Source organism: Oreochromis niloticus, linkage group LG3 (assembly GCF_001858045.2).
Source record: "Oreochromis niloticus isolate F11D_XX linkage group LG3, O_niloticus_UMD_NMBU, whole genome shotgun sequence".
NCBI classification, from domain to species: domain Eukaryota; kingdom Metazoa; phylum Chordata; class Actinopteri; order Cichliformes; family Cichlidae; genus Oreochromis; species Oreochromis niloticus.
The window spans coordinates 55,939,218-55,958,496 of NC_031967.2; the positions used below are offsets into that span (position 1 = coordinate 55,939,218).

Sequence of the window (19,279 nt, forward strand, 5' to 3'; positions counted from 1 at the left end):
GCAAAACAATAGAAAATACAGGAGGTTTTCAGTTAGAGCTGAGAATCTCTCCTCATTTTATTTTTCTCTTTTAAAGCATCATTGAATTTAATGTCTAATATATTTGCTTATAATAGTGAATGTATTTAAATATTTTGTAGTCAACAGGATTTATGGATGAGTTATGTGTAAAGTAAATAAATTTGCCATTTTAAAAGTAAACATGATATTTTCATTATTGTTCCCACTGTCTTCAGCCATCTGCCACTAGATGACGCTGTAGCCCCACATTGTTAGCTCTGTTAAAGTGGCTGTGAATACATTTAGCTGTGGTCACTTATAGAGATGTTTGTCATGAACTGTAGAACCATGTGCAACATTCATAATGCAGGGAACAATCTGCCACACTGTGCAGTCCCATGTTTCTGTTTTAGATGTTAAAATGGCTAATGTAACATTAGATCAAATGAGATATTTTAATATTAGATGAACATTTTTGCAGTGTTTTCATAATGCACAAGAAGATTTTTTAAAAGGCTTTCTTCCCTTCACTTCAAAAATGTGTTCATAATGTACATGTCTGCACAGTGAAGTGACTTTTGAGGTAGGATTTATGGTAGAAAAATGTAATTGGTGGTTTCACTTCACACAGTCTGACACTGAACATTAAATTTAAAGTGATACCTGAATGACTACTCCATAGTTTAGACTAGCTGAGTCGTGGTGCATTCTTAGTGTTGTACTAAGAATGTAATCAGCAGGAACATCCCCACAGACACACAAAAAACACCTTTGTCACAAAGGTTCACCACATCATTCACACACCGCCGTGTTTCATTTGGCACAGTTTAAAAACCTTCCTGCCACATGAGAATGTATGTTTCCAGTTGGAATCAAACCAGCAACCTTCTGCTTGCCAAGTCAAAGTGTTAATCACTATGAGAAACACCAACAATGATCCTCATGAGCGCCTTGAGGCGACTGTTATTGTGATTTGGAGCTGTATAAATAAAGTGTAATTGGCAAATAGCAGGAAGGATGATCCTGTGTGTTTTAAAGATTATAATCTTAACCAGGTGTTTAACTCAAGGAGAAGTTATAATCCTCTTAGCAGTGATTACATCATGTATTAAAATCTATTTAAAGCACCTGAAGTTGTACTACTGGTTCAACACACCCAGTATATCTGTGTGATGTCTGGATTCATGTCACTAAGTTAACTCCAGGTTTTCCACAACAATCACAAACATGGATAAGTATACTGACACCTGCCTGGAGGAAGCTTATACTATATATTATAGTATTTTATTTTATACGATTATAAAAACAGGAAGAGGTTAAACACATAATACAGATGAATCGGGGCGTGGCCTTCTGTGCTGTGCAGGGAAGGCAGACACACCTGCACGGCCATCGCAACCATGCCCCCCCCACCCAACTTAATATGGCACTGGGTCCTGCATACCCCCCCAGGGTTAACCATGAAGTTAGCCGGATAAATTGAAATCCTGCTTCATACTACAAAGGTCTCCGTGGACTGCATCAAATCCTGCTTTGTAGTACTACGAAGCAGGATAGTTTGTACAAATTTTTTATTATTATAAGTTTATATATTATAAGTTTTTCTGTAACTTTCTTATATCTATTTCATATATAGGGAGCCTATTTTTACTAAATGTTTTTTTGTTGCATACAGAGCACAATGGGAACTGGAGTCAAATTTCTTGTTTCTGCACAAACAAACCAGCAGCACTCAGAGCGCACTCACTGATAAAATCATTACTAGAATTCTTTTCTTTTGTTTGCTAAATTTAGCAGATCAGCAGTTTCCTGCATAAACATCTCTGGAGTGGCTGTTACTAACGGCAATGGATGTTTGTTGAAGAGTCATTTGATCCGTAAAACTTCTTTCAGATTAGTTATTTGCTACCTACACCGCTCCTTTTAAGTGAGCGGACTAAAGAAATAGCGGTTACCTGGAGTTCACGGCTGTGGGAAATAAAGAGGCACCGAAGCATGAAAGCAGCCATCACAGCATCACTACCAAATGCAAAAATAGATAAACAGATAAAAGTGTCTGAACACTTTAACACAATCCGTCAGGATTTTTAAAAAATTTTATTTTATTTATTTTTACCAAAAATGTGTGAATCAGGTCAGTGAAGTCACATCTGCAGTATGATAACCTGCACCCAGCTGATGGAGACGCTTTGGCTTATTATCAGCTACACATGAAGCAGTAATTTCACAGCCCTGCCTTTGTTGCAGGAACCTCTTTAACTACGTTGCTGTTTATGCTGTTTACTGTTGGCTTTTAAAATGTTATCCATGTTTGGATCTGTTCCGGTTAACTGCGCGCAAATAGGCCATATCCTCACTGCTGTGTATTAAGAGCCTGACATACTTTTAATGGATTCATACTGAGTTTGCTCACCTGAGCTTGTGGCTGACGTGTGCGCCCTGTCAGCTTTACTTCTTATATTAATTACATAAAATTACACAGGCGTGTAAAAAGTAAAAGTACACATGTACTTTACATTCAGAATGAGTGTGTGCACTTGTGTAGTCAAAGCAGAAGAATTACAATCCTCATGACATCTCAGTCTGGATTGAAGTGACTGATGACACTTTGATTACAGACATCAGCCTGCAGTCGTTGTTCTGTATAAACAGATCAGAGCTCCGTGCTGCTGCTAACAGCCTGAGCTGCTTCTTTCACATTAGCTCTAAAGTGCAGTGATGATAGCATTAGTAGTGTTAGTGGTTACCTTCAACAGATTATCCACAGCTGCACTTTAAGGATGAGGGAAGATCCACTGCAGTGTCGCTTCATGTTCTCATTCAGTCACAGAGCTCCTCATCAGTGCGACAGACACACAGTTTCCCTTTTTACAGCTGGAATAAAAAGGACACTCCCTGCTAAATGACTCAGCAGGAAAGTAAACAAGGAAGCATAAACATTAAGTCATTTACTTATTTCTCCTTTAAATTACTTTTTAAAGGAGATTTAAAAAATCTGTTTTTCAAAATTGTGAATTCATGTGTGGACTTGGCAGGAAAGTAACTTCTGAGGTTTGTGAAAAGTGAACTTTTTCTGAGACTAGAGTTGGGGAAGAGGGTGGTGATGAGACTGATGAGGTTAGCATCAGTCATTACTGCTGATGAGGTGGAAGGAAATCCAGGAGGACGACTAAACAAAGGAAAGAAGGAGAGGTGAGAGTCGGGGCTCCAGTCGTCATGAGGAGACTGAGAATAGGACACGCTCTCTGACAGGAGGCTGTTTGTTGGAAATAAAGTGGCGTTCTGACCTGTTGGTGCATCTGTCCTTTGCTTTTCTGTGCTCAGACAGTTTAATAAGGCAGATTTTAGCATGTGTGCTTCACATTACTGTAACTTCTCAGATATTTTAGACCAGTGAGAAAATTCAAATGCTCCCTGAAAGATGAGAACTTTGTAATTTAATTCCCAAACTTAATAAAATAAGTTCAGACGGCCTGTTTGAATCTTGGGTGATAAAAGGTTAGATTCTCTCTTTGTGTTTCACAGCAGTAGAGAGAAGATTAACTGCTAACATGTGATCAGTACTTATGAAACTATGAGTTTAAGAACTTTTAATGTAAAGAGATATCGTGATGTCTTCTGTTAAACTGGAGATGTTTGCAGAGAAACTGCTGCAGAGCGTGAGAGGAACCAGCCCGGCCTTACTGCACACCTTCATGTCAGAAACAAACTGACAGCTTGCTGACAGACATTACTCAGGGATATAAATGTCAATACCGTCACCATGGAAACTGCACAGAAACACGTTTGCAAACATGAATCTTTACATTCAACCGAGGCTTCCTCCTCTCACCCCCTCCAGGCGAGACAGAGAACGCCCACACAGCCTGTTTGTATTGTGTCTAAGTCCACCTTAACAAAAATTCACACGAGCTTGTCTGTCTGCTTGTGTCTGTTCTGGTTTCTCTGCTGTGCTTTATTTCATGAGCTACACCTGCCTGTGGTGAGCTTGGTTATCAAAGCTCCCTCCTTTCCTTCTAGCTGTGTGTGATAATGCAGAACTGGATTATCTTCCAGTACTGAGTAAATACAGGCACCAAGATATCAAGTGTTAAAGGTGGAGAGCAGTGTGCCAGGATTCATGAGATCAAACATCTGTATAAGAAAAATGACAAGTACTGGGATGAGTACAGTCATGAACAGAATGCTGAGTTTCCAGTTCAGCAGCTTTTTATCCTATTAAATTAATCACATATAGTTTCCATAAAAAGTCGTCCTTCCTGTCAGCTGTCCTGGTGTGTGTTTATTTTCTAACGCTAAGGAGGTTTGCAGAATCCAGACTGTCCTTTAAACTCTGACAACTTTGACCAATGATCACAAGTCATTTTGTTGTTATTTATGTTTTGTTAGGTGACCTTTACAGTAAATGTTGTGTTTAGTGTTTTACCTGAAATGACTCTGTGATCATCCAGCTTCCTGTTTCTGATTAACTCGGGCTTGCTGCACAGGTTTCACTGCAGAGATAAAGAGACAATAAAGTAACTCTGAGTAGATTATGATTTCTAGGTGGAGCTTACAGACTGCAACTCAAGCTGATTATAAACTCTGAAATAATAAAATAATAATAAAAAAAAAACATCATGTAACAGCATGTGAAGACCAACGTGTTTCCACACTATGGGTCCAGTCAGACGAAGTCAGAAAAACAACAATCCAGTGGCTCAGATGGGACAAAATATTTGCTGGGCATGCATCAAAAATTAACCACAAATGGTTATATTTAATAACAATAATTTAAAAGCCATAAGAAGGCTTCAAATTAAATATTTGCCTCATTTGTCTTACATTAAAATGCAACATGAAGAGAGCATCCAGCCACCAAACACAACGGTGACGTTATGGTTGAAGCTGGTCGCAGCAGGATAGTAAAATCCAATTCAATTCAATTCAATTTTATTTATATAGCGCCAAATCACAACAAAAGTCGCTTCAAAATCTGCTGCAGAGATGGACGGATGTTGATGGTGCTTCCACACAGAACAGAGGTCAGGTCTGACCGTCTCTTACAAAGTCAGAAATAAAGATCAGATCATTAAAAGAGCGAGTCACACTTACTTATTAGTGCATCAGAGCCTGTTTGTGTTTCTGTTCCCCGGGGCAGAAACTTTCTTTGGTATCTACTGCCACCACACACACAAACACACACACACGCGCATGTGCATATTTTTAATATATGAGTGGTAACAGTGTTTCAATCACTGACATAAACACAAACGTTCACTCATGAGAAACTGCATTTAGAAAAATGTTTTCTTGGACATAATGGAACATTATAAAATCGTCATCAATAATAGTCTATGGATGCATAATCACTGAGTGTGTGCAGGTAGGCCTACTCACAGTCACACTGCACTATAAAAGCAAACACCTCCCTCTGCTGATCAGGGGTGTCGATTGAACTAAAGTACGTTCAGTTTTTGGATTGAAAATCATTTTTCAGCAGATTCTAGTTTATGTGAGCGACCATCTTTGAACAGAGGCGGTGGTTTACGACACCAACTGTCTGCCATCTATAATCCAGTTTTGAGTTCCCTCCCCAGACGCCTTAACGCCCACTCACATCCTGGGCCATCTGACCTCAGGAAATCACATGATAGGGTGGGGCCAGGTTTCACAATGAGCTCACCCGAAACCCTGGCTGATTCTGACCCACGCCCACTTTCACACCTTGGCTCATGTGATTAGAGGATCATCAGGGGGTCCTTTGTCCCTCTTTGGGGGGATACTCCCACTGGGTTTAAATCTGGGACTCTCGGCCATTTGACCTTAGAACTGAAGAAGCTTCTCGGATGAGAGGTGAAACGTCTTCAAGCAACTCAAAGAAGTCCAGACGCTTTTCTTTGCAAACTCCTTTGACTTTATGTGTGTCATCTTCTTCCTTTTCAGAGCAGAATGGCAGGAATATAAAAAGGTTCTCAATTTAAACTTCACTGGATCCACTTCATCATGTCTGCATGCAAGCACAAATCACTGCATAGGTAGTGATTTGTACCACGTGATTGGCTGATTAGATATATCTGATTCAATTCAATGACTTAACTAGCAGTTGAATAGGTGGGCCTAATAAAGTAGCTAGTGAGTGATGCACATTCCCAAATGTACATCTCTGTCAGTTCAATGACTCAGTTAAATGGCAGGATGTAAGTTAACTGAACAACAGTAAAGCAAAGTGAAGCATAGATCATGTAGAAAAGCTTATACACAAAGAAGGAACTCAGTTCACCTAAAGAAGTCATCTTAGTACAAACTACTTTCCAGTGATTGGTCAAACAATACTTAAGTGTAGGTGTGTGTAAGAAGAACAAAGAGTGAAAACCTGTATCAATGTGTGTATTAGTTTAAAAATCGTGTGACAGATACAACTTTAGTGTCACACGTGGTTTAAAAATAATACACTGCTGTTTATTTCAGATTGTTTTTAAAATCTTGAACATAATGAAGAAGATTTTTCATCTGATGTTTATGGAAGGGTCAGAGCTGTGAATAAGCATTCTGACTGTGTCCATCCCTTTATTAACCAGTGTGTCTGTCGTCTGGTGGCTGATTCCTGCAGCGCCATGTCACAAAAATGATCTCAAACTGATTTCTTGAACATGACAACGAGTTCACAGAAATACTCCAATGGCCTCCACAGTCACCAGATCTCAGTCCAACTCAACATCTTAGGAGGTGGTTTTAACAGGAGATTCGCATCATGGTCAAATCTGCAGCAGCTGTGTGATGTAGTCATTTTAATATGGACCAGAATCTGTGAGGAATGTTTCCAGTAGCTTGTTGAATCAGTGCCATGAAGAATGAAAACAGCTCAGAAGCCAAAAAGGGCCCAACATGGGACTAGCAAGGTATACCTAATAAAGTGGCCGCCAAATGTATGCACCATATATATAAATGAATAAAGGCATCAGTCTCTGCATGATAACATTCAGCAGGTGGCAGCATTGGAGCATCAGTTTTCCCAGAGCCGACAGTTTTCATATAACCTTTGACCTTTAATGCAACGGCAGAACAAACAGACTTTATGTTTCCTCCTGATACCTGAGCTTTTATTTGGGATGTATTTTTACACATCTGGAAGCTGGAAGTATGTCTCAAGTCCTAAAATGCATCTGGAGGACAGCTGATGGAGGATGCAGAGGTTAAACAGCTGTGGCCACAGCTGGAATATAGAAACCACAGAGGGAGGAGGACTCGTTTAACAGCTCGCCCTCTTTATTCAGATTGTTCTTTAAGATGATCAAACCTTCTGCCCTGTTTCTGTGTGTGATTTATTAAAAAAAGATATTATATCTGTCACACGGTCCAAGTTATGGATTTAACCAAATGTGTCTCTAAATAAAAACACATCATGAACACTTGAGAGGATAAAACTGAGCTGGAGTTGTTAATGAGAGGGTGAAAATAAATAAGTGTCCTTCCTTTCTTCTCTTTTTTGTGTTTATATGAGAAGTCTGTTTAAGTCTGACCTTTGACCTCCAAAGGTTACATTTTGTTGGATGAGGTTTAAAATGAGTGAAATCACTGAAAAAATGTTGGAGCTCAGTGTGCTGCCGTTCTCCCTCTCCAGCTCTGACCTTTCTACTGTGAAACAAAACTTTTTTTTTCTTTTCTCCTTTTTTTTTATTAGAAATGTCACTATAAACATAACAAACATTTTTGATATTAAAAGCAGTTTTATTTTATTTTTTTTACTTTAAATAAATACAGTTCTAAAAATTCACAAACAAAACCACTTGAAAATCCAACAGACACCTTCCCATGTGGTGGAACAGGAGATTAATTTCATGGATGTGCAGCTGACAAATCTGCAGGAACTGCTGGATGCTGTCATGTCAGTATGGGCACAAAACTCTGAGGAATGTTTCTAGCACTTTGTTTAATCTGTTTCAGGGAGATTTACTACAGTTCTAAAGGAAAAAAATAGCCTAACCCAGTATTAGCAAGATGTACCTAATAAAGTGGCCAGGGAGTGCATGCACTGTATAAAGGCATCAGTAACAGAATAAAATAGCCAGTAGATGGCAGCAGAGGAGCTTCAGTTTGCCTAATGCATGATGGCTTTCATCTGACCTTCGACCTTGATGTCACAGGAGAAAACAAATGTAGATGTCTGCTCAGATGTCTCGCAGCTGAGAGAACACAGAGTTACAGCAGCTCAGTAAATATCTTAAATAAATAATAATAATAATAATAATAATAATAGTAAATATCTTCCCTCTGAACTGCTGCTGATTGTCACACACACACACACACACACACACCCCACATCTTTGATTGAACTAAACCGGGTCTGCAAAGCTCTGTGCACCATGACAGGATCTTTGGACAACTTCACACAAGTGTGGTTTGTGAAGGTTTGACTACTTTAGTTTGTTAGTTTTCTGGATGTTTTAGTAAAATAAGCTAAATTTATTAATATTGCACTTTTCAAGACAAGAAACTACTCACAGGAGCAGGTGTCAAAGTGCAGCTCAGACTGTTCTGGAAGCGTAAAGTGGTTTTGTAAGTGACGCTGAATATTTTAGATTACATGTGCTCAAAGAATTATCTATAGACGGAAATGTTTCTTCCTACTGGAGGCCAAGGCACATCAGAAGTGTTCATCCAGACTCTAAGCGTTTGAACTTATTATTTGTTTTATATTATATGAGTTGTACAGACTCCCCATTAACTTCAGGGTCTGCTTTAACATTCTGGTTTTGACATTTAAAGGTCTGCACACAAACAACCGCACGGACATGATCACCTGCTGCCAACACCATCACTCACAAAGAAAAGTAAATAATTTCATATTAAGCTTTTATTTATTCACTTTGATCCTTTTTATTTGGATTCTAACATATACAGTATGTTAGAACATTTAAACACGCTAAGCCAGTTATAGTTTCAAGACTCCCGTCTACTGCAGTATTTCATGAGTAGAACTACTTTGATCTGTTTCAGCTTGAAAGCCTTACGTGTGACGAGTACATGCATTTTTTGCACTATAATAATTGATTGATCAGTGTGTTTTTTTAAGTTATGCTAACACCTCAGCTAACAAGCACTGGAGGGTTATAAGACATCTACATTTTTTTATAATAAATATTTTCAAACACTGGACTGTCACATACGATATCACTAACAGATACTGTAGTTCTCTAATAATGCCTTACCATTTTAAAAGCTCCATTTCTATCACGAAATGATCTGAGCACAAATGATCAACATATTAAGCTTCAAGCATCTACCCCGATTTAATATTATTCAAGTATTACACACTCTGTGTTTGGATATTCTATCCTGCTCTTCTATTCTACTAGAGCACTCAAAGGGCTTCATATAGCGCCTTATTCACTCATATGTATGGAAGGAAGTTTTTCTAGCCTTCAAACACATTCACACTCCGACATCAGAGAGCAACTTGGGGTTCACCAAGGAGCAGCAAGGGCTTAACCACCAACCTGTGTAATCTCTTAAAGGCTTTTTCCCCAATGTGTATAAATTTTGAATTCCATCTTATTTTAACAGAACATGTTTATTCATTTAGCATTGATATGATTACATTTTGTTGTCAAACAAAATTTCCACAGTTTAAATAAATAAATAAATAAATAAATAACAGTGTCCTCCACAAAGACAATTTCATGACATAAGTCAGAGGTGTCCAACTCAAGTCCTCGAGAGCTACTGTCCTGCAGCTTTTAGATGCATCCCTACTCCAGCACAGCTGAATTAAATGCTTGCATTACCTCTTCAGCATGCCATCAAATTTGGCAAAGACCTGATAACAAGCCATTCATTTAATTCAGGTGTGTCGGAACAAGAATGCATCTAAAAGCTGCAGGAGGGTAGCTCTCAAGGACTGGAGTTGAACACCCCTCGTCTAATGCATTCAATATGCCAGTCTGTCTTTCTCTGACTGATCCCCTATTAAGTGACAGTACAGAGAAGTAATAGCAGCAGGAGCGCAGTTGACATAAATACACTCTGGTTCACCAGAAGCCCATCAGATTGAAGCCTCATTTTTTTGTTCTTTAGTGTTTTTGAAGATCACAAAACCCACAACAACACCAACAATTAAAACAAGGATTCCAAAAACCGACAGACCAACTTTCAGTCCAACAGATCCATCCTCTGTGAGTCCTCCTGTCTGACCTGCAGGTGAGAAACAGGTGTGAGGTGTCAGCTGTCAGGTAGGTGATGAGTGAAGAACAGAACAGAATCCATTTCCTCTTCAAACTGCTGTCAGACATTATCTACTGCACTCTGATCACATCACTCAGACCAGCTGCTTTCTACAAAGTCTCATCAACAACATCTTTAGAAACAAACATCAACAAGCAGGAAGCAGCTTCACCTCTGATCACACACACACTCAACTCTACTCACTCACCTGGAGGATCAACAACACTCAGGTAGATGATGCTGATATGTTCCACAACACTCTTCATGTGGTTCGTTCCTCTCTGAATGACATAACACTGATATGTCCCAGTGTCATTCCTCGTCACATCCTTCAGAACCAAAGACACGTCTCCGTCCTTCATCCGTCTGTCCTGCAGATCCACCCGGTTTACAAATGATGGAAGCTGGTTGAATGAAACAAACTGCTCCTCCCGGTACATGAGGACATGTCCTTCCAGCTGGTCAAGTCTGAACCACTCCACAGCTCTGATGGGAGCACTGATATTTGGAGCTCGACATGGCAGAGTGACGTTCTGTCCAGACTCAGCTGTGAAGATTTTCTGGTCTGAAAGAGGAAACAACACAGAGCAGAGAGGTAAGAGGACAAAGTACAACTGCTCAGCTCACAGGGAAGAGCAAACAGAGAGCACAGGTATGGTGTGATCTGTTCCTTCAGTGTGACAGATCCCAAGATAACAAATGAGTCATAAGCAAACTTAAACAGCAATTATTATCAGGGCTTTAAATTTTATCAAACGTTCTGCCCTTCACTCTTTATGTGTCATTTAAAAAGTGATAATAATAATATTTAACATCATCTCAAATCCTCAGCAACATAAAGCAGCTTCACTTCTGATCACAGACAAGCTGAATTCTGAAAAGTTACCTGGAACAACAGTCAGGTTGATGATGGTGATGTAGTCAGCAGTTCTCTTCCTCTGGTTTGGTCCTTTCATAAAAACTTGACACTCGTATGTTCCACTGTCATTAATCGTCACATCCTTCAGAATCAGAGACACATCTCCATCCTCCATCTGTCTGTCCTGCAGATCCACTCGGCTCTTAAAAGATGGATGCTGCTCTTCTGGATCAATTTGCTTGTCACGGTACAAAAGGATATATTTTGGCTCCAGGTCAGGCCTGCTCCACAATATAGCTCTGATGGAGTTATCTGGAGCTCTACATGGCAGAGTGACACTCTCCCCAACAGTGGCTGAGATATTTTTCTGGTCTGTAAGAGGAAAAAAGATCAGGCAGGTCAAAGGGCAACTTCCAGTTTCTACAGGGCTGATCATCGAGATGAGCTTCTGCCCACTGATCTGTGCTGACAGGACGTGGACCAGCTGGTCCACTGGTGCAGTCAGAACCAACTGGAGGGAAAAAAATGCAAAGCCACACATACACACACATGCAGGCGTGCACATAATGCGTGGCTCAAAGTGTCAACTAGAAGCTTGGGTTAGTACAAAAGAAATTCATCTGTTAATAATGTCAGTTTTGTGACCATATATATTTCTTCTTACCATATTTCTTTTCAACTCGAGGCACATCTTTTCTTCTTCCCTGCTTCAGAAATGCAAAACTCGTATTATTTATGCTGCATTTGAGATGTTAAAATCTAAAAAAAAATCTAAATCAAAATTGAAAGTCCAATCATCTTCCCAATCTTCGGATTTCAATCTTCCTCAATTTCACTTGTACAGTTCAAGTTTTATTCTGGAGAGCTTAAGATGGACAGTGATGGGTTGATGAGACTTGATCCCAAATGGACCAATGTAATTGTGAGACCATTTTTGGTCCTCAATGCGATACTTTTGGAAGTAACTTTCTGACCTGGAGTGTAGATGAGGCCGGGATCCAATGACCGTAAGCTTGTTCTGTTCCATAGTTTTATGCAGGTCCACCTTGGTGGCAATGATGATGCTGGACAGAAAGAACAGAGAACTCACTTTGTTGGGCTGGAAAAAATGATACTCCAGTAAAGCCTCAAACAGGAATAATCCAGTTGCAGAGAAGGTCATCAAATGTTGGATGTATCTGGCACAGGCCAGGTGCAAGCCCCAAGCTGATGGTTTGATTAGAACACACAGTGAGGGTGGCGTCCAATTCCTGGTTGGTCCTCTTGGTTTGACCATTAGTCAGTCATGAGAAGTGAACTGGGGTTCTCAGTCCAAGGGAATGTCACCGGAGATTCTGTGTAACATGAAGATGTGATCTGTGAAAAGCTGAGAGGTCTCTAAGGCTAAAGGAAGCTTGTAGAGAAACAAAATACACAGCCTTGGAAAAACAGTTTGCAATAGTTAGTATGGTGGCATTACCTGGAGGCTAGTGAGGAAATCTACCATGATGTAGGATCACAGCTGTCGGGAACAGTAAACCAGCAGGTGGTGAGCTCAGTGACCTGGTCTGGGCGCAGACTGAACAGGCAGAAACATACTGATGGACTTCACAAATGAGGGCTCGCCATCAAAACATCCTCTGGAGGAATTTGATGGTGTGAATGTAACCTGGGTGGCAGTTTGGTGTGTAAATGGTAAATGGATCAGTTCATATTCTAATCTGAGTACTCAAATTTATTTCTTTCACCCAAGAACATTTTTCTTTGCTCTTTCTATGTACGTGTTGTCTATCAAACATTCAGCACAGATAGTCTTCGAACCACCAACCTTCCAATTAATAGGTGACCTGCTCTATCACCTCAGCTACATCCACTATATCCACTCTGAGTGTATATAGTATAATATTTAGTTGACAATCCTGAAATCAAATGGCAACAAGAACATTTACTAAACAGTTTATTAACTTAAATAATAAACAGACATTAGCACTGCCACCTATAGTGTTATTTCACAGGAGATCACAGGAGTGTGAGACCGCTGGAAACAATAAAGTCTGTTAAGCCACACGGAACAGTGTGTCAGGTCCTGGTCCTTTTCACAGTCATATTTAGCAAAGAAACAACAGGAAAAGAAATGTTTAAAGACAAAATAGGAAAATATTCATTTATTTCCTGGTTTCCAGGATATTAGAATCCACCTGCTGTTTGGAACCCTTCTGTGTGGAGTGTCCATGTCCTTTCCATGTTTGCAGGGGTGCTCACTGGGTAGTTTTGCAGGGTTTCCTCAAACAGTCCAAAGACATGTATTGAGGTTGATTAACTGTGATCCTAAACTAAACTTTAAATAAAAAAGTAAATAGATAAACTAAAAAGCTCATATAGAGCTTTCTATGGTGGCCCCAAGAGGTCAAAAGCAATGCAAATTAAGACATAACATATCAATAACATAAAGGAACAGATGCCGTCGTGACAGAAACCAAAACATGTACAGGATTGTACTAACACATGCTTAAAATAAATTTCTTGTGAGGGAGAAAAAGATCCCGGTCTTTACTTATAGGTTTGCTATTAAATTGTTTTTACTTTGAAATCCAAAATGAGACTGACTTCCAGGATGGCAGCATGGCGCTGATGACTGCAGCTGTTGAGTCACTAAATTTAAAAAAAGAAAATATTATTTTCTGACTTTACTTTTAGACCTGTCTAATAATGACGAGTGTGACAGTCACACATCTACAGCATGTATGACTGTAAACAGTACAGATAGAAGAGGGCGGGACGGAACAGTTGATGGCTACGTTATTCCAGTGTCAGTATTATTAAACATGTTCACTGTTTTTAATCATTTATTCAGCATTAAGATCTTAATTCCAGTCAGTGATGACTCAGATGAAAAGTCAATCCATCACCGTGTAACATACCTCATTACAGCTGCTCTGGGCGCTGGGTGGAGCGCAGTGAAAAAAACAATTAAAAGAAGTCTGTTCCTTCATGATTATATGCCGTTACTGTACATACAGTAACGCTTTCAGAGCTTACCTGGAGATGCTGAAACCATGAAGATGACGCAGGAGAACAGAGCACAGTGACCTAACGCAGATGCTACAGAATCCATGTTGTTGTTCTTGAACTCCCACGGCAGGTGCGTCAAAGTGATGTATCCAGTCAGTGGTGCAGTCCGAATGTAACAGACAAACCAAGACTTGGAATTTCCTTTCTGGCTTTTCGTGAAACTGTCTGGTGCGGTGCTGCAAGCGCGACTTCAAAATGAGTCATAGTTAAACCAGGGATTTGATCTTTTCTTCCCTGGTTCCTGAAGACAACAGTGTGTTACCGCCATCTACTCCTCTGGAGTGGTGGTACACGATCCTAAGAGGTGTTGGGTGCACAAAGTTTCACAAGTTGTGCTTTGATCTTATTAATCAAATCTTATTTATAAAGTTTACATTTTTTATTAACTGAATTTTAGCTCTGAAAATATTTGCTCAGCTATTTTACACTTCTCTGATTAATTTTCTGAAACACTTTAACGGTGGACAAGCAAACAAATTGTGTTTTAAAATAAGAAGAGTGGCAGAGAGCAGGGTGAGTACACCAGTATGACTTTGTATCAGAGCAGTGCTGTCAATGACTTGGTTGAATGGATGGTCCAAAAATGAAGATCTGATGGGTGAGTGAAGGATTCAAATATTGTTACACTTAGATGTTAAAAACATGCACTCATACTGTAACATGTGTCTGTGTGATATATGTAGAAGTTGGTCCAACTGGAAACAGTTATTGAGTAATGATATAAATGAGTGTGTGTGCTTGTCCAGTCAGTGAGGACCTGTGTTTTGCCCCATGCTTGCAGACATTACAGTTGTCTTTATGTTATTGTTGCAAGGCTGTACTTTGCTCAATGTCCGTCCTGTGGCCCATCATCATCATCCCCTAGAAATGTCATATCAATATCTGCAGAGAAGAGTAGGAGGTATAAAAACGGTTGGTGATCTCATCGTCCCACTCAAAACAATTCCTCCTTGCCCTTTCTCTCTCCCAGTTAAGATGCTTTTCATCTGGATGGAAATCTCTGTAACCTGTAAATGAAGCCCAGTAAATTGTTAGCTGCTGTTGCCTCCCATGTCCACATCAACAGCAGCCAAAGATCGCATTATCCCACAGCAGAGACACAGTGCCTTGGCCTGCATCCAGTCCACTTTGGCTTAACGGAGAGTCTGCTGCTGAATCTGCTGCTGAATCTGCTGCTGACGCTACAGCTCCATTCCTAATCTTACCAATACCCATTTTTAGTCTAGGTTGAAAACCAGAGGTGATCGTGCCTTTGCCATTGTAGCTCCTAGACTATGGAACAACCTCCCTATTGCCATTCGCTCTTCTGAGACTGTTCAGTCTTTTAAATCTCGTTTAAAGACCCATCTGTTTACTCTGGCTTTGATGTAAGATAGTTTGATTATCATTTGGTTGGTTTTTATGGTTCTCTCCTCCTGCGTTGTATCTGTCTTATTTTATTTTATTTTTTAATTTGTGAAGCACTTTGATCAAAACTGTTGTTTTTAAATGTGCTATATAAATAAATTTTGATTTGATTTGATTTGATTTTAAAGCTGCCCTCTGTCTAATTATATTTAAAATCTTATTTAAATTTTCTCAAGTTTATTAATGTGCTGTAATATTTGAATCAAAGTATATTCCCAAGAATATATATCCACCCTTTTCTAGCTTTTCTCCAGTGGAAAGTAGTGTAACCCTGGTTTCTGGTTGTGGTAGCGTTCTCTGGTCTCTCTGAGCTGTGGGTGTATGGAGGGCTACAGGTTATTTTAAAGGAATCTTCAATAATGAACACCAACACTACAGGACAGTTTATACTTAACTCTTTATTTATTTCTGACTCCTCGACACACACGACACAGGAAACATTACACCATAAACAGTCCAACCATAAACAGTAGGTAGGAACCAAAATTACCCCACAAAATGCCATAATAAACAACTTCAGTGTTATACATTAAATTATAAAGTGATAATGAATCAACTCCAATGTGTCAAATCATAAGATATTATTACAAAATCTAGTATGCGACATGAATTCATATTATAAATGTATATCATAATGTACTGACTGACTGAAGAAGTCACTTGGATCAGTGACGAAACGTTTCTCCCACTGAAAATGCTACATCCAGATGAACAGAATCAATATTTTTTGTGATTATAATCTACAGAAATTAAACATGGCTAAAAAAAAATAAAATTATGTGACATAAGTAAGGTTACAGTAGTTACACAGTAAGAGCTGGGAAGTGGACCACATAAAACCTGGCTTCTTGCTTCTGGCTTTGTTCCTGAGCATGTTACCGTTTCTCTTCACTGAGCCACAGTCTTTAAATCATGATGTCATTCACATAAAACTAAACTCTTGCAATTTTGGGCTCTAATGAAATTTTACAAATATAGAACCTCCATGGAGTAAAATTCCTAATACAGAGAAATATGTAGACTGTGTACATTAAGAGGATTTCTGTCAACAGTCTGTGCTGCAGAACATTTTTTCTATAACAATTTGAAGAGTGACCACTGGTAATATCACACTATGGCATCTGGTAACAGAAATTAGGTGACCTGTAATCTGGAATTATTGTAATCTTTAATGAGAAGCTTTATATGATGTGTGTTAAAAACCACATCAGCTCTGTCTGTCCCTAGATTACACTATGGTCAGGTTCTCCCACCTACTGAAACTAAAGAGTACCAACAAGCCCACCAACCCTGGGTCTGCACCACTGAAAGGTCACTAACCTCATTCTGTGGATGTGTAAAACACCACAAAATATTTGACACTTTAATCAAGATGTGACTGAAGTGCAAATGTCCAGCTGTAATTTACTGTGTGGCATTCACTGGCCATGAATTAAGTCATTTTTTAATAAACAGTCCTCCATTTTCAGAGGCTCAAAGGCAATTAGACAAATTAACATTCTTTTAAATGTAGGGACAGTTGGTCGAAAGGTCCTTTGCCTACAATGAGTACTGCAGTCTACCACCCATGCACATCACTAGATGCTGTTTCCATCCTTGTCCTGTTGGGGCAGTGCTGTTGGGTTTGAAATGGCATTTAGCTGATGGCACATCTCAGAGTAACATCCACATCAAAGTAAAGTTTCCAAAAAGAATGTTGTAATGTAACAATGTACAGTTTAACAACTGTAACAATCAATGTCATTAACTTTAGTTGATGGTTGTTCTAATGTTGTGGCATGTATCCACCTGTTCACTAAAGAAAAATAATATTAGGCCGAATATTTACTTTTACATGAACATTAATTATTTTTCCTTATAATGTTCTATATTACCTCACATTAAATGATATACATCTTTAACTTTTTAGTGTTAATGCAGGCCTGCAAACTGAACCTTTTAAATATACTGGTACCTTTTGTGCCCCAGTTTCACACAGATGAGCCACTCTGTGGTATCTGTTACTCTCACATTTGTACTCATATCAGTCTGAAACCACAGCCCATGGCTAACATAGCAGTGCTTTACTAGTAAAGCTTCACTGCTTTACTTGGAACTCACAACAGCTCATTTCTGTGCCCACATAAGGCCGAGAAACACACATGTATAAAGAAACAAACACTGAAATCAACATGCTATTAAAGAGGAGCTGTTCTGATTACAGTACAAACTTACTGACCATTTTATTAGGTACAAATGTCACTGTTTTCTTATGCAAATATGTAATGAGCCAATCACATGGCAACAGCATTCGAGTTACAGATATTCTCATTTGATTTAGGTAATTTAAGTAAAGGTGAATGTGGCATTGCTGTTGATGCCAGATGGAAACTTCTGATTTTCTAGGATTTCCCCACAAAACCATCTGTTGATGACAGAGGTCAGAGTCCAGTCTGCTTTAAGCTGATAGTAAGGCAACACAAATAGCCACTGATTACAAGCAAGGTATGCAGAAGAGCACACAGCACATAGGACGTAACAACAGCAAGAGTGTAGAGCTAATAACAGGAAACTGAGGCCACAGTTCACACAGGCTCACAAACATCTGAGAACAGAAGATTGTAAAAACATAGTCTGGTCTAATGCTTCAGCATTTAGATGGTGGGATCAGAACTGGTGTAAAACAACATGAAAGCAGCCTGCACAAGTGATTTATGAGCCATTTGTTGGCAGAGAACAGTTTCCAGAGTGGAGGCCTCAATGAGCTGCTAAAATCATAAGTCTGGGAAAAACTGTACTTTCAAAGCTGCATCATTTGGTCCCCCCCAGGTCTCAGTTCATGCGGTGCTTCAAATTCAAAACAAGTCAATGATTTTCAAAAAGCGACTTTCGAGAGCCTGCTTTTTTACTATCTTCTGTTAAACAATATTTTTGATTTTTTGTCCTGATTTTTTAATCTACTTTTTACAAACATCTTACATATAGGCAAAAAAAGTATGTGGGGGAAGGGGGCGGAGTTTACTGTGTCTATGACAAAAAGAGAAAACGGGTCACATCAGTCAAAAGGACAATGGATGACACGTCTCTACTATTTCTGCTCTGTAAGTGAAGAATTTCTTCCTTTTAAATGTTGGACTTTTTCTGCTCTGTTAATAAACAATGATGGAGAAGAAGGTACTGTTAGAGCAAGAAGACAGGCTGAATGGACTGAACAGCAGGTTAAAGGGAAATTTTTACCCTGTGAAACAGTGAACTTGACAGAGGTTAGTTAGTTATTATATCAGCTTATCTTTAAAGTGGACACACGACTTCATGCTTACTGTTACCAGTCCTGGTTAGAAATGTTTCTTATGCATCGAGTACAGTGAGTTCGAAAACATCCAATAATCACTAAAGGAACAGCCTTACAGATTTGGTGTTAGAAATGACGGAGTAGAAATGTGCACAGGGCTAATAAACTGATGGATTTCTGATTTCCAATGTTTAATTTTATTGAGTTCTTGTGAGCTCACATGGGACAAGTTTTTGGACTTGAAGCTCAAAAGCAACTAGAAAAATTTGCATTTCCTGCGAAAATGCTGTGTGGATGCCTTAATGCTGAAACTGTCTGCTCAAAAACTGAAAAAGATGAAAAGTTGCAAAAAGTTGTATGGTGGTGAAAAAAACACTGCCGTGAGCAGGATTCGAACCTGGCCCTCCTGGTCTCAAGGCAGCCACTCATCTCACTGAGCTAAACTCACTCTGACAAAGAAGAGGTGGAGATATGGACAATTCTGCTGA

The 19,279-nt window shown here is 39.2% G+C and overlaps 2 protein-coding genes across 6 annotated transcripts in view; one reads left to right on the forward strand and one right to left on the reverse strand.

Moving 5' to 3' along the window:
• The window catches only part of LOC102080591 (V-set and immunoglobulin domain-containing protein 8), a 50,189-nt gene that overhangs the window by 2,074 nt on the left and 28,836 nt on the right, over positions 1 to 19,279 (reverse strand). For 2 of the 4 annotated variants that reach the window (XM_025903467.1, XM_025903466.1), the window contains 3 exons: positions 11,727 to 11,766; positions 11,090 to 11,434; positions 10,412 to 10,768 (listed from right to left, as the gene is read on the reverse strand). In XM_025903467.1, coding sequence (XP_025759252.1) covers positions 10,412 to 10,768; positions 11,090 to 11,434; positions 11,727 to 11,766 — 742 coding nt within the window. Of the gene's footprint in view, positions 1 to 9,956; positions 10,174 to 10,411; positions 10,769 to 11,089; positions 11,435 to 11,726; positions 11,767 to 14,080; positions 14,352 to 19,279 lie in introns of those variants that run through there. The other 2 variants (XM_025903468.1, XM_019356753.2) reach the window with 2 other exon arrangements.
• LOC109201181 (Fc receptor-like protein 5) overlaps positions 18,346 to 19,279 on the forward strand; it is a 41,100-nt gene continuing 40,166 nt past the window's right edge. The window contains exon 1 of one of the 2 annotated variants that reach the window (XM_025903520.1): positions 18,346 to 18,600. In XM_025903520.1, coding sequence (XP_025759305.1) covers positions 18,570 to 18,600 — 31 coding nt within the window. In that variant the 5' untranslated portion in view covers positions 18,346 to 18,569. The remainder of the gene's footprint in view (positions 18,601 to 19,279) is intronic. The other variant, XM_025903519.1, reaches the window with a different exon arrangement.